Genomic DNA, 13,847 nt, shown 5'->3' on the forward strand with positions numbered 1-13,847 from the left:
GCCACACATGGACATAAACATAGAAACATTAGACACTGGGGACTGCTAGAAAGAGGAAGGGAGGCAAGGGCAGAAAACTTCCCGTTGGGTCCAGTGCTCGCTGTTTGGGTCATGGGATCAACAGAAGCCCAGACCTCAGCATCATGCCCTACACCCTTGCCACAAACCTGTACACGTACCCCTTGAATCTAAAATTTTAAAGAAAAAGATAATTTCAGTTTCACATCCTGGCTTATCCTTTAATTGATTGAGTGAAGTTAGAGGACATACTTCAGCTTTACTTCAATTTCCTTTTCTTTCTTTTTTGTATTGTATTGTGAGGTTTCAATGAGATAGTTTGCCAAGTTTGTAGGACCTAGGCACCCAGAGAATGATGTTGCATTTCCTTCTGCCTTCTTCATTTTTCTTTCAGGTATCAGTTCATGATCTGAGTGGCTTTTAAAATACGTGGAAAAAAATCAGAGACCACAGGACCTCAAATAAATGAACATAAGAAAACTTCTCAGAAAAAAGTCAACCATCAACTATCCAACTTTCTTCTATTTCTAACTGCATTTTACTTGAACACTGTCTCGAGCAGGGATTTTTCTTCATCTAGTGTCTGTGGGCCACGGTGGACTTTAGGAATTCTATTGAACCACATGATTTTAAAAAGTTTTAAATTAAATATTTTAGAGTTTTGAACGTATATTACTTTTTTTTTTTTTTTTTTTTTTTTTTTACTTATTTTGAGATAGAGTCTGGCTCTTTCACCCAGGCTAGAGTGCAGTGGTGCAATCTTGACTCACTGCAACCTCCACACCCTGCCCCGCCAGGTTCAAGCGATTCTCCTGCCTCAGCCTCCCTAGTAGCTGGGATTACAGGCGTCTGCCACCATGCCTGGCTAGTTTTTGTATTTTTAGTGGAGATGGGGTTTTGCCATGTTGGCCAGGCTGGTGTTGAACTCCTGACCTCAGGTGATCCACCCACCTCAGCCTCCCAAAGTGCTAAGATTACGGGCGTGAGCCCTCATTCCTGGCCTAACATTTTTAAAGTAAAATTGAAAGTATTGCTAGTATTTCCTTTACAGTTATGGTAGAGTGAAGTATTTTGGTTAATTACCTAAAAATTAATTAATAGTTGCCAAATTCCTGATTGCTTCCAAAAATTAAAATGGGTCAAAAACTCATATAAGCACGGTTTTCTCCTTGATTTACAGGGGATTTCAGGATCTTTAAGGTTATCATTAACTTTATGAATGGCACACTTAAATAGTTGTTTAGGTTCTGGATAGACATAATTTATTGGATGACTTTCTTTGTTTTTTTAAACCCTTTTTTGTCCTAAGGTTGCTACAGCTGTAAATACTAGACAACGCTACTACCCAATGGCTGGGTATGTTAAAGAAGACTCCGTAATGGAAAAACTGCAGCCTAAGACGTATGTTCCATGTGTACTTATTTGAGTATTTAAAGTCAATGTGTTACTGAAATAGTTTTAGAATTATTGATAAAATGTCATTCTTAAGTCTGCATTTCTAACCTACTGTTTATGGAATGCTCTTTAAGTTCATACTTCATCTTAGCTGTCAGTGGAATGGAGACTTCAGCTCTTTAAAGAAGCAGCATTTGTTTGTCCTTATTTAAAGAAAGAATGTTAAGGATTACCACATCAAGAAAGGCTGAGAGTACACTGGTTAAAGTTACTCGTGCTGGATGGAAGGAAGTTATAGAGAAAAAAAAGTAACTTAGTTCTCTCTTGATTCTTTTTAAAAATTTTTAAAATTCTAAGTTTTTTTAAAGACAGGGTCTCACTCTGTCACCCAGGCTTGAGTGCAGTGGTTTTGATCATGGCTCACTGCCGCCTCAGACTCCTGGTCTCAAGCTAGCCTCTCACCTCAGCCTCTGGAGTATCTAGGACTACAGGCATGCACCACCATGCACAGCTAATTTTTAAAATTTTTTGTAGACGTGGAGTCTCATTGTGTTGCGCAAGCTGGTCTCAAACTCCTGGCTTTAAGTGATCCTTCTGCCTCAGCCTCTCAAAGTGCTGGAATTACAGCCGTGAGCCACTGCACCCAGCTTCTCTTGATTCTTAAAAGTAGCGCAAGTATAGTACAATGGAAGACTTTGTGAAGAGTTGGTTTGAGAGGTGATTTATAAAAGGAAAAATAATACCTTTGGGGTTCTTTTATTCATTTTTCCATTCTTGTATAAGACTTTATACATGTATGCATTAATAGATTCTCTTTTTGAATTAGTAGTAGTTCTTAAATACACCCAGCCAGAGATGAGTACCTATGTTACTGATTATTTCACTTAATTACTAATGCTTCTGTATGTCTTTTCCTGCTAGTCTGTAAGCCCCTTTAAGGGAATGGACCACATTTTATTCCCCTTTATATCTCTGGTTTGGGACACAGAGTAAACATGTAATGTTTATTACAGTACATGTTTGATTTTTGCAGCTTTTTAAGTGTTAAAGGATCTTCTGATCAATTTCCTGGAACTGTACTCAGATGGTAATTTGTATATAACTAAACTTTTTAAAGCATATTTAATATGGTAAGTAGACTATGCAAGAAATAAAAAATAGGATTCTTTCAAGGAAAAATCTCATGTGGAACTTTCCAATTTTGTTAATGCCACCAAGTATTTATAAATCACTCTAGTTCCTTCTATTGCATTCATTTTACCTCCTGCAGATTCTGACTTCTGTAGTATCTCCTATGTCCATAACCTATCTTCATTTCTACTGCCTTATTTAATTCTCATGTTCTTTTGTGTAGCTCCTTGTCTGACTCTTCCTTAATGCTGTAGTTGTTCATTAAGTATTCAATTAAAACTCAAAATTATTCAGTCTAGAATTCCTGGCACTTCACGTTACCACCGTATCTTCTCTTTCCAGACCTAAATGAGTTTAGAAAAAAACAAAAGAATGGTTGTAGCCATTTTCTTGGGTAGTAAAACCACTTAGCTAAAGTCTGACAGCTGGTTATTCACAGAACCAGAATGTAAACCTAGGTTTATTGAATACCAGTAATGCTCCCAACTCCTATACCACTGATCACTTCCTCCATGAGATCTGTGTAGAGTTATTAGAATAAATCTTTTAGAATCATTCTGGCTCATCGTGAGTCCCCATGGAGTAGCCATTTTTATCAAATTTAGGGCTCCCAAATTTGAACACCTACACGAATTAAGCAGTTAACTTACTGGGTGAGGTCGACTGAGTTTAAACAATGAGTGGTGAGGATTGCGGTAGATGACGAGAGCTCACCCCTTCCGAAGGAGGCAGTTCCTACTCAGCTGTAGCCAGTTATTATTATGTGTTAAGACCAACCCAATGTTGCCACATCTTTTTTTTCTCAAGACAAACTCGAGATCTGTACTTGTGTGTGAAATTTTCTGACACATGATGCCAGTCAAACCAGGTTGTACTCTCGTCTATATATGTATAATGTCTGTTAGAGTTGCAAAGTGAAATTTTACTTTCAGGGGTATATGAATCCATCTTAACCAGAAAGTACCCAAATTTGTTCCAAATAACCATTTTAAAAATTAAATTTATGTCAATTAGATCTATTTTAGAAACTGCTATTCTCTAAGGTGCTGTTTGGTTTTAAAATGGTTGTATATTTTTAAATTATAGTAATCCTTGACTCATTTACTGATTTGTCTTTAATATTTTGAAACAGGAATTCAATAATGGAATCCTCAGGGCTAATGCACTCATGTTTTTAAGAACATGAATATTCACTTTTCAAAGAATAGAATGTTTAAAAATTATTTGGTGTAGTATTTTTTCTCTGTAACATTTAAACATCATATTTTCCTCCATAAGCTGTAAGCTGATGATTAACGCAGCAAACACTCGTTACTGTGTGCTAGCCAATATGGTGATATAAAGATAAAAATAGCTGGGCATGATGGCTCATGCCTTTAATTCCAGCACTTTGGGTGGCTGAGGTGGGAGGATCACTTGAGTCCAGGAGTTCGAGACCAGCCTGGGCAACATAGTGAGACCCCCCCCTCATCTCTAAAACAGATAAATTAATAAATAAAACTCTGGCTTCTATAGACTAGAGAATGCAACTAACTTTTTCTTTGCAATTAACTTGCTTAGTTAAATTCATTACCTTTTTTTAATTCTCCAGACTTGTTAAGTACCTTCTTTTTAATAGCTGGCATTTGTATATATAAACACTTACTTAATTGATGAGCTTATCACATTTCATTGATTATCAGCATCTGTACCAAAAAATACCACGTAAGGACCAGTAATTAAGAAATTAAAACACAATATATACTTTAAGCCATTATTTTTGGAATTTTTTTTAATTAAAATTAGTATGAAAGCATATTTCCTCATGGTTTCTCTCTTCCCACTTATGGTTAATTGATAATTCACTGTACATGTTCTTATAAGTCATTATATGAATTATTTTTTATGGTAAAATCTGAATGGAAGATTAAAACTATTACATTGATTGATGAGGTAATGTTGGTATTTAAAATAATGTACGTGGGCCAGGCACAGTGGCTCACACCTGTAATCCCAGCACTTTGGGGGGCCAAGGCGGGTAGATCACTTGAGCTTAGGATTTTGAGACCAGCCTGGACAGCATTTTGAAATCTCATCTCTACAAAAAATACAAAAATCAGCCGAGTGTGGTGGCATACGCCTATGGTCCCAGCTACTTAGGAGGCTGGGAAGTCGAGGCTGGGAAGTGAGTCCAGGATCGCTGGAGCCTGGGAAGTCGAGGCTGCCGTGAGCCATGATGGTGCCACTGCACTCCGGCCTGGGTGACAGAGAAAGATCCTGTCTCAAAAAATAAAATAATATACTTGATACTTTTCAGGATAAAGAATTGTTCTCAGGACTTTAAGAAGACTGCTGATCAGCTAACTACTGGTTTAGAACATTCAGCCTCCACACACAGGACTGTTTTGAACTCATCAGCTGTAATGTTGGTATGAAACATGTTGATCATGAAGTACGATGAAGGCAAATGTTTGACTTTGTCTCTAGTAGCTCAACTTTCTTCTCCTATAATTATAGATTCTTTTGGAAGCTTATACGTAACAGAAGTAAACCCACCCTCCTGCTTGAATCTCTTTTGTTCTATGCTTAGACAGTTCTCTTCCAAGGCAGCCTATTCTACCTTTGACTGACTCTGTTTCAAAGTTCTTGATATTTACCTGTGTGTAGCTTCTGCCCTTTGAAACTAGCTATTGAATCCAGGTTCTGTGAAACATGTAAAGCATGAGTTTTTAAATTTTAAATGTGATTTTTCACTTATTTTAATGGCAACCAAGAGGCCTAATTACGTTTGCTGTTGTTAATGTTATTGCTGAAGACAGAGTTTTACCTTTTATCTACTCCTGATAACTTTAAATAATGTATTAAGATTAGAAATAGAACAAACTCCAAAATGATATTGAGTTGAGTGAAGTATTAAGTTTTTGTGTTAAGATCAGTAATGGAGGCCAGGCGCAGTGGCTCATGCCTGTAATCCCAGCACTTTGGGAGACCAAGACGGGTAGATCACTTGAGGCCAGGAATTCAAGACCAGCCTGGCCGACATGGCAAAACCCCATCTCTACTAAAAGTACAAAAATTAGCTGGATGTGGTGCTGTGGTGGTGCACACCTGTAATTCCAGTTACTTGCAAGGCTGAGGCATGAGAATCGCTTAAACCTGGGAGGCAGAAGTTGCAGTGAGCAGAGATAGCATCACCGCACTCCAGCCTGTGCAACAGTGAGACTCTGTCTCAAAAAAAAAAAAAAAAAAAAAATCATTAATGGGCTGGGGAAGGGGAGAAAGCACTTAATCTTGCTGACTTTTACTTCAAGTGTAAATCTTAATGGAGTCAAATTATAATCTTTTTTTCCTTAAGAACTATTTATAATTTTTATATGTATACATGTATTGCCATGATAAATTGTTCAAGGTAGTTTTAAGTTGAAAAGATAATTACAGGGCATTATCCCATTTAAAAAAAATATCTTTATGAAAAAAATCTGGAATGGTCTAACTAAAGCTCTAAAATATGAATGGTTTTTATCTCCAGGTTAGCAGGATTGAATGTTATTTTTGTTGCTTGTTTTCACTTTTCTGTAGTGAGTCTATGTTGCTTTTGTAACCAAAACGGTAGCCTGAATTTTTTGCAACTATAATATATATATATATCTAGGCATCTGTTTTTTAGTTTTATATTTGTATGTGATTTCCCTCCCTTCTTAGGACACTGATACTGCAGAAGAAATTGATGAAGCATTGAATACAGCACACCATAATTTTGAACAATTAAGCATTGCTGGAAAAGTAAGCAATTTGCAGGATTAAATTCTATCATGAAGTGAAGCATGTCCTCTTTAATTGTGTGCATTTGGAGATGTTACCACTGAGGTTAGAGCTTAGCACTGAGTTATTAAGCATGATAATCTAAAAAAGAATGGAAAACTTTTCCCATGGCCTGCCAAGATTGGTCTTGTAACATTATTGTGCTAGGAACTTAATAAAATTCCAGCTTTAATAAGGAACCATGACTTCTACTTGCTGTGAGCTGAATTTTGTCTCAGAAGCATTGCAGATTATCTTTTTAACACTTGCTCATTGTTTGGCTGTATCCCCCTTAGTGAGTCTCTTTCTTCCTGCTCCACCTTCCTAAAGAGACTCTCTCATTTGGTGACACAAAACAAGTTCTTCAGCACCTAGCAATAAAATTTACAATTAAGGAGTTCAAAAGGTTATAGCTGATTATGTTGTGGCTGCTTTTTTGCATAGAAGGACAGGACATTTTTGATTGGCTAAGGGTCACTATCAAAAGTCATTTCTCAAGAGGAATGAGAAATACGATAAAAGTAATAAGATAGAAGAGTTATGAGAGGAAAAAAACAACATTGAGAGAAAAGGGGAAAAAATAATGTCACCTGTGATCAGCAATAATTAGTACCAGATATAGTGGAGAAGAGCAAATCAGTGGTAAATTAACTGGAGGTTAGGACTTCAGTATCTGAATTTGGGATAGTGGGGACACAATCCAACTAAAAACAGAGTGTTCTCTAGCCCTCAGTATTCATGTCCTTCTCAATGCAAGATACATTCACCCCATCCTGACATCCCCAAAAGTTTAACCCATTCCAGCATCAATTGTAAATATTAAAATCTCACCTTCTGGGCAGGCTCACTTGGTCATGCCTGTGATCCCAGCACTTTGGGACGCCAAGGCAGGTGGATCACTTGAGGTCAGGAGTTCAAAACCAGCCTTGTCAACATGGCTAAACCCCATCTCTATTAAAAATTCAAAAGTTAGCTGGGCATGGTGGCACCCATCTGTAGTTCCAGCTGCTGGGGAGGCTGAGGCATGAGAATTGCTTGAACCCGGGAGACGGAGGTTGCAGTGAGCCAAGGTCGTGCCACTGTACTTCAGGCTGGTTGATGGAGTAAAACTCCGTCTCCAAAAAAAAAAATTTTTAAATTAATAAAAATTAAAATCTCACCTTCTAAGTTAGGTGTGGGTGAAGACTCGATATACGATTCATCCTAGGGCAAAATTCATTTCCACTATGAGCCTGTGAAACGAGACAAGAACTTACTTGCTTCTAAAATACATCGGTGAAACAGGAATATAAGATAGACATTCCACATTCCCATTCTAAATTGGAAGAATCAGAAGGAAAGAAGGGGTCATGGATCTAAGCAACAGTACTTAAAACTTCAAAAATACTAAGATTGTGTAATACTTAACATTTTAATTCAAGTATGGTTTCTAAGTTTTTTTTTTTTAATCCATGGGGTCCTATCAAAGAGAAATTCAGCTACTTAAAATGACTTGTTTCCTGTAATGATGACAAGAAAAAAACTTAGTACACTCATCAGTGGATTTTTTTTAGGTCTTGTTGCCATATTATCAGTAGAAAATGCCAGTAAGGCCAGGTGTGGTGGCTCACGCCTGTAATCCCAGTGCTTTGGGAGGCCAAGGCAGGAGGATCACTTGAGGCCAGGAGTTTGAGACCAGCCGGGGCAACATAATGAGACCTTGTTCCTCCCCACTGCCAAAAAAAAAATTAGCTGGACATGGGGCTACGTGCCTGTAGTCATTGCTACTCAGGAGGCCAAGGCAGGAGGATCCCTTGAGCCCAGGAGTTCAAGGTTACAGTGAGCTATGCTCAGCCTACTGCACTTCAGCCTGGGTAACCAAGTGAGACCCTGTCTCAGTAAAACAAAAAGATATGGTCTTGCTCACAAATAGTAAAACTTAAAGTTGAACCTTGTGACTTATTCTATTTATATTATTATCATCTCATTACCTCTTGTGTTATTTTGAAGAGTCTAGAAAGTACCTTTTACTTTCAAAATTCTACAACTTCTACAAAATAAAAATTCCCAAATTAAGTTTTTGTCTTGTTTTTTTCCAGGCACTTGAACACATGCAGAAGCAAACGATAGAGGAGAGAGAAAGAGTTATAGAAGTTGTGGAGAAACAGTTTGACCAACTTTTGGCTTTTTTTGATTCCAGGTTAGTAACTTAAAAATATGGACTCAATGAAACTGAAGTTTCTAACACTAACTTGTCATTGTATTCCTTTGTTTAGAATGAAGTAATGGGTAACTTTTAAACAAGTTTGGAAGTTGGTAGTCCCTACAGACTGATCTTTAGAACTTCAAAATGAAAAATAATGTGTAAGCTTTTAAAAATTTTGGCTATTTACCTTCTGGTGTTGAAGCTAATGGTGGTTTGTTTGAGACAGGGTCTTGCTCTGTTGCCCAGGCTGGGGTGCAGTGCTGTCATAATAGCTCACTGCAGCCTCAAACTCCTGGGCTGAAGTGATCCTCCCACCTCAGCCTTCAAAGTAGCTGGAACTACAGGCCCACACCACTACATCCAGCTAATTTTGTGTTTTTTTGTTGTTGTTGTTGTTTTTTGTTTTCCGAGACAAGGGTCTCCCTCACTACATTGTCCATGCTGTTCCCAAACTCCTGGCCTCAAGAGATCATCCTGCCTCAGCCTCCTAAAGTGCTGGGATTACAGGTATACATAACCGTGCCCAGCTGAAGCTGTTAACTGTTAAAGTAAACAAGCTTGAGCCAGGTGTGGTGGCTTACACCTGTAGGATTACATGGTGATCATCCTGTCTAAGCTCACTTTGGGAGGCTGAGATGGGAGGATCTTTTGAGCTCAGGAGTTTGAGACCAGTCTGGGCAACACAGCGAGACTCCATCTGTACAAAAAAAAAAAAAAATCAACCAGGCATTGTGTGCATTTCTGTAGTCCCAGCTATGTGGGAAGCTGAGGTGGGAGGATTGCTTGAGCCCAAGGGATCAAGGCTGCAGTGAGTGGGGATCCTGCCGATACACTCCAGCCTGAATGACAAAGCAAGACCCCCATCTCAAAAAAGTAAATAAGCTTCTTACTTAAAGCAGTTAGCACAGAAAAAGATTTTCCTAACCTAAATTATGTTGTGGAATTCCATATACTTGGGAAAATACATAATTTTTTATACATAGTTTTGCCATTTAGTCATGTGCTTTTTTGCAACAGAGCAGAAGCCTAATAGGCATTGCTAAATACCTTTAACTATTATATATTCGTCACCTATTTAGAAAGCCATTTGACATATATTATCTTTGCTCACATGACGGAGGTACAATAGATATTCCCTCCATTATGCATTTCAAGACACAAGCTCTTGAAAATTGTAACATGGTCAAGGTAATATATTTAGTAATGCCACTTGTCCATTTGACTCTTAAATCAGTGCTTTTAAAAAAATTTCCTGGCCGGGTGTAGTGGCTCACACCTGTAATCCCAGCACTTTGGGAGGTCGAGGCAGGCAGATCACCTGAGGTCAGGAGTTCGAGACCAGCCCCTGCTCAACATGGCAAAACCCTGTCTCTACTAAAAATACAAAAAATTAGCCAGGCGTGGTGGCGGGCACCTGTAATCCCAGCTACTCGGGAGGCTGAGGCAGGAGAATTGCTTGAACTCGGGAGGCAGAGGTTGCAGTGAGCCAAGATTGCACCACTGCACTCCAGCCTGGGCGACAAGAACGAAACTCCGTCTCAAAAACAAACAAACAAAAATTCCAAAGGATGCCTGGAACATAGGCTGAATCTATGAATGAATTTGTTTATGCTCTATTCTCCATGTTGGTCCTATCTCACATTTGGTCTTTAATTATAACATTCAAGTAATAGGTCATGTGCATGAGTTTATTTTGTTATACCAGTCAAATATACAGTACACAAATTACCTTTTAACCATGTCTTTTTTTTTTTTCTTGGAAAGGTAATTGTATTTTTTTCCATTTAAGTGTTCTTAAGCATACAGTTTAGTGGTATGTGATAATTCTGTTTAACTTTTTTTTTTTTTTTTTTTGAGACGGAATCTCACTCTGTCACCCAGGCTAGAGTGCAGTGATGTGATCTTGGCTCACTGCAACCTCTGCCTCCCAGGTTCAGGGGATTCTCCTGCCTCAGCCTCCCTAGCAGCTGGGACTACAGGCATGTGCCACCACGCTGGCTAATTTTTTTGTATTTTCAGTAAGATGGGGTTTTACCATGTTAGGCAGGATAGTCTGGATCTCCTGACCTCGTGATCCACCTGCCTTGGCCTCCCAAAGTGCTGGGATTACGGACGTGAGCCACTGCACCCGGCCTTTTTTTTTTTTTTTTTAAATACAGATTCTAGCTCTGTCACCCAGGCTGGAGTACAGTGGCGCAACCTTAGACTCCCAGGCTCAAGAGATCCTCCCACCTTAGACTCCAGAGTACCTGGGACTAAAGGCACATACCACCACACCTGTCTAATTTTTGATTTTTTGTAGAGATGAGGTCTTGCTGTGTTGCCAGGACTGGTCTCAAACTCTTGGGCTCAAGCCATCCTCCCACCTCGGCCTTCCAAATCACTGGGATTATAGGCGTCAACCACTGTGCCTGGCCTATGTTTAACTTTTTAAGGAACTGCCAAACTGATTTCCACAGTGGTTGTATATACCATTTTGCTTTCCCACCAGCAATACACAAGGGTTGTAATTTCTGTACACCCTTACCAACACTTATTTTTTGTTGTTTTCTTTTTTGATGGTAGCCATTCTAATGAGTGTGAAATGGAATATCATTATGGCCTGGTTTGTATTTTCCTAATGACTGGTAATGTGCATCGTTTCATGTGCTTATCAGCCATTTGTATGTCTTTGATGAGGTATTCATTCAAGCTCTTTGCTCGTTTTTGAATTGGATCATTTACTTTGTTGCTATTGGGTTATAGCAATTCTTTGTATATTTTGAATATTAAATTTTTGTCTATATGACTTACAAATATTTTCTCCCATTTGTAAGTTGTCTTTTCACTCTCTCGATAGTGTCCTTTGATCCACAAAAGTTTTTAATTTTATGAAGTCCAGTTTATTTTTTCTTTTGTTGCTTGTGCTTTTGGTGTCATATTCAAGATATCACTGCCAAATCTAACATCATGATGCCTTTTCCCTGTGTTTTCTTTTAAGAGTTTTATAGTTCTTACATTTAGATCTTTGATCCATCTTTAGTTAATTTTTGTATATGGTATAAGGTGAGGATCCAACTTCATCCTTTTGAAATAGATATCCAGTTTTCCCAGCACTATTTGTTGAAAAGATTGTCCTTTCCCCCACTGAATGTTCTTGGCACCCTTGTCAAAAATGAGCTCACCATATATGTGAAGGATTATTTCTGGGATTTCTGTTTTATTCCGTTGTTCTGTATGTCTTTCCTTATGCTAGTACCATGCTGTTTTGATTACTATTGTTTTGTAGTAAGTTTTAAAATCAGAATGTGTGAGTCCTACAACTTTGTTCCTTTTCAAGATTGTTTCTCAGGGTCTCTTAAGATTTCATAGGACTTTTAAGATGGACTTTCCAATTTTCACAAAAAAATATCATTGAGATTTTGTTAGGGATTGCATTGAATTGTAGATCACTTTGTGCAGTATTGACATATTAACAATATTAAGTGTTTCAATCTATGCACATGGGATGTCTTCTCATTTTTTGTGTCTTAATTTCTTTCAGCAATTTCATATACAAGTCTTTCACCTCCTTTGTTTATTCTTATTTCTTTTGATGCTATTGTAAAAGGGATTATTTCCTTAATTTTCTTTTGGGATTATTCATTGTTACTGTGTAGAAACACACCTTATTTTTATATGTTGATTTTTGTGTCCTACTTTTTTGCTGAGTGCATTTATTAGCTTCAGTATTTTATGGCATCTTTAGGGTTTTCTACATGTATGATCATGTCATCTGCAAATAAAATATTTTACTTCCTACAGAAAGATGATTTTACTTCTTCCTTTCCAATTTGAATACCTTATTTCTTTTTCTTGTCTAATCGCTTTGGCTAGAACTTTCATTACTGTGTTGCACAGAAGTAGCAAAAGCAGGTATGTCTTGTGCCTGATGTTATAAGAAAAGCTTTCAGTCTTCACCATTGAGTATCATGTTCACTATGGGTTTTTCCATATAGGGTCTTTATTATAGTGAGGTAGTCATCTTCTAGTTTGAGTGGTTTTATCATGAAATTGTGTTGAATTATGTCAGGTCCTTTTTCTGCATCAATTGAGACAACCACTTGGGCTTTTTTCTTTTTTCTGTTAATGTGGTGTGTTACATTAATCACATGTTAATGTTTGTATGTTGAACTATTCTTGCTTTCCAGGAATAAATCCCACTTGGTCATGGTGTATAATTCTCTTACTAAGCTGTTGAATTTGGTTTGCTAGTTCGTCTGAGGACTTTCTATCAATAGTTATAAATGATACTGGTCAACAGTTTTCTTTGGTGTCTTTGTGTGGTTTTGGTATTGGTAGTTTTGGCCTCATAGAGTGAGTTAGGGAACATTTCTGCCCTTCAAGTATTTTGGAAGAGTTTGAGGAGGATTGGTGTTGATTATTACATGTTTGGTTCAATTTACCAGTAAAGCTGTCTGGTCCAAGGCTAAACTTTGTTGGGAGGTTTTTTTGATGACTCATTCTATCTCCTTAGTCATAGTCTGTACAGATTTTTTAATACTTTTATGAGTCAGTTGTGATAGGTTATGTGTTCCTGGAAATTTGTCTGTTTCACCTAGTTATATAATTTGTGTACAGTTGTTCATGATAGCCTTTTAATCCTTTTTATTTGTGTAAAATTGATAGTAATGTACCCGGTTTATTTCTGATTATAGTAATTTGATTCTTTTTTTTTTTTTTTTTTTTGAGATGGAGTCTCGCTCTGTCAGGCTGGAGTGCTGTGGCGTGACCTCGGCTCAGCAGAACCTCTGTCTCCCGGGTTCAAGTGATTCTCCTGCCTCAGCCTCCTGAGTAGCTGGGACTACAGGCACCTGCCACCTGCCCAGCTAATTTTTTTTTGTATTTTTAGTAGAGATGGGGTTTCACTGTGTTAGCCAGGATGGTCTCGATCTCCTGACCTTGTGATTCATCTGCCTCAGCCTCCCAAAGTGCTGGGATTACAGGCGTGAGCCATCACGCCTGGCCTGATTCTCTTTTCTTAGTGTGACTATAGGTTTAATTCTAATCTTGAAGTCAAACTTTTGCTTTCATTTTTCTTGGTTGTATATTTATCTCTTCTCTTCTCCTTTATTTCCTTCCTTCTGCTTTGAGTTTAGTTTGGTCTTTTTCTAGTTACTTATGGTATATAGTTAGGTTGTTCATTTGCAAGCTCCTTTTTAAATGTGAATATTTACAGCTATAAATTTCCCTCAGCATTGCTTTCATTGCATCCCATAAATTTTGTGTTCTTGCTTCATTTGCCCCAGATAATTTCCTAATTTCCCTTGTGATTTATTCTTTGACCCATTGGGATTTAGGAGTATATTGTTTAATTTTT

At 37.8% G+C, this 13,847-nt stretch overlaps 1 protein-coding gene and 1 long non-coding RNA gene across 23 annotated transcripts in view; one reads left to right on the forward strand and one right to left on the reverse strand.

The window, feature by feature from the left end:
- The window catches only part of LOC100434580 (RING finger protein 17), a 144,786-nt gene that overhangs the window by 27,309 nt on the left and 103,630 nt on the right, over window positions 1-13,847 (forward strand). For all 19 annotated transcript variants that reach the window (XR_008512872.1, XR_008512873.1, XR_008512874.1 and 16 more), the window contains 4 exons: window positions 1,328-1,419; window positions 4,841-4,952; window positions 6,226-6,306; window positions 8,403-8,503. Coding sequence is in view for 16 of the 19 variants with exons in the window: in XM_063714753.1 (XP_063570823.1) it covers window positions 1,328-1,419; window positions 4,841-4,952; window positions 6,226-6,306; window positions 8,403-8,503 (386 nt within the window). In the remaining 3 variants the exon portion in view is untranslated. The remainder of the gene's footprint in view (window positions 1-1,327; window positions 1,420-4,840; window positions 4,953-6,225; window positions 6,307-8,402; window positions 8,504-13,847) is intronic.
- Window positions 216-9,206, reverse strand: LOC129049651 (uncharacterized). 4 transcript variants are annotated; one of them, XR_008512882.2, is made up of 8 exons: window positions 8,697-9,206; window positions 7,485-7,556; window positions 7,156-7,275; window positions 6,538-6,695; window positions 4,118-4,229; window positions 2,675-2,888; window positions 1,526-1,616; window positions 232-474 (listed from the first exon to the last, which is right to left on the reverse strand). It is a non-coding gene; the product is annotated as an uncharacterized LOC129049651 (long non-coding RNA). The 4 variants fall into 4 exon arrangements; XR_008512881.1 differs by lacking the exon at window positions 1,526-1,616 and having other exon boundaries at window positions 216-474; XR_008512883.1 differs by lacking the exon at window positions 1,526-1,616 and having other exon boundaries at window positions 222-435.

The sequence above is a fragment of the Pongo abelii genome, chromosome 14 (genome assembly GCF_028885655.2).
Source record: "Pongo abelii isolate AG06213 chromosome 14, NHGRI_mPonAbe1-v2.0_pri, whole genome shotgun sequence".
Lineage (NCBI taxonomy): Eukaryota > Metazoa > Chordata > Mammalia > Primates > Hominidae > Pongo > Pongo abelii.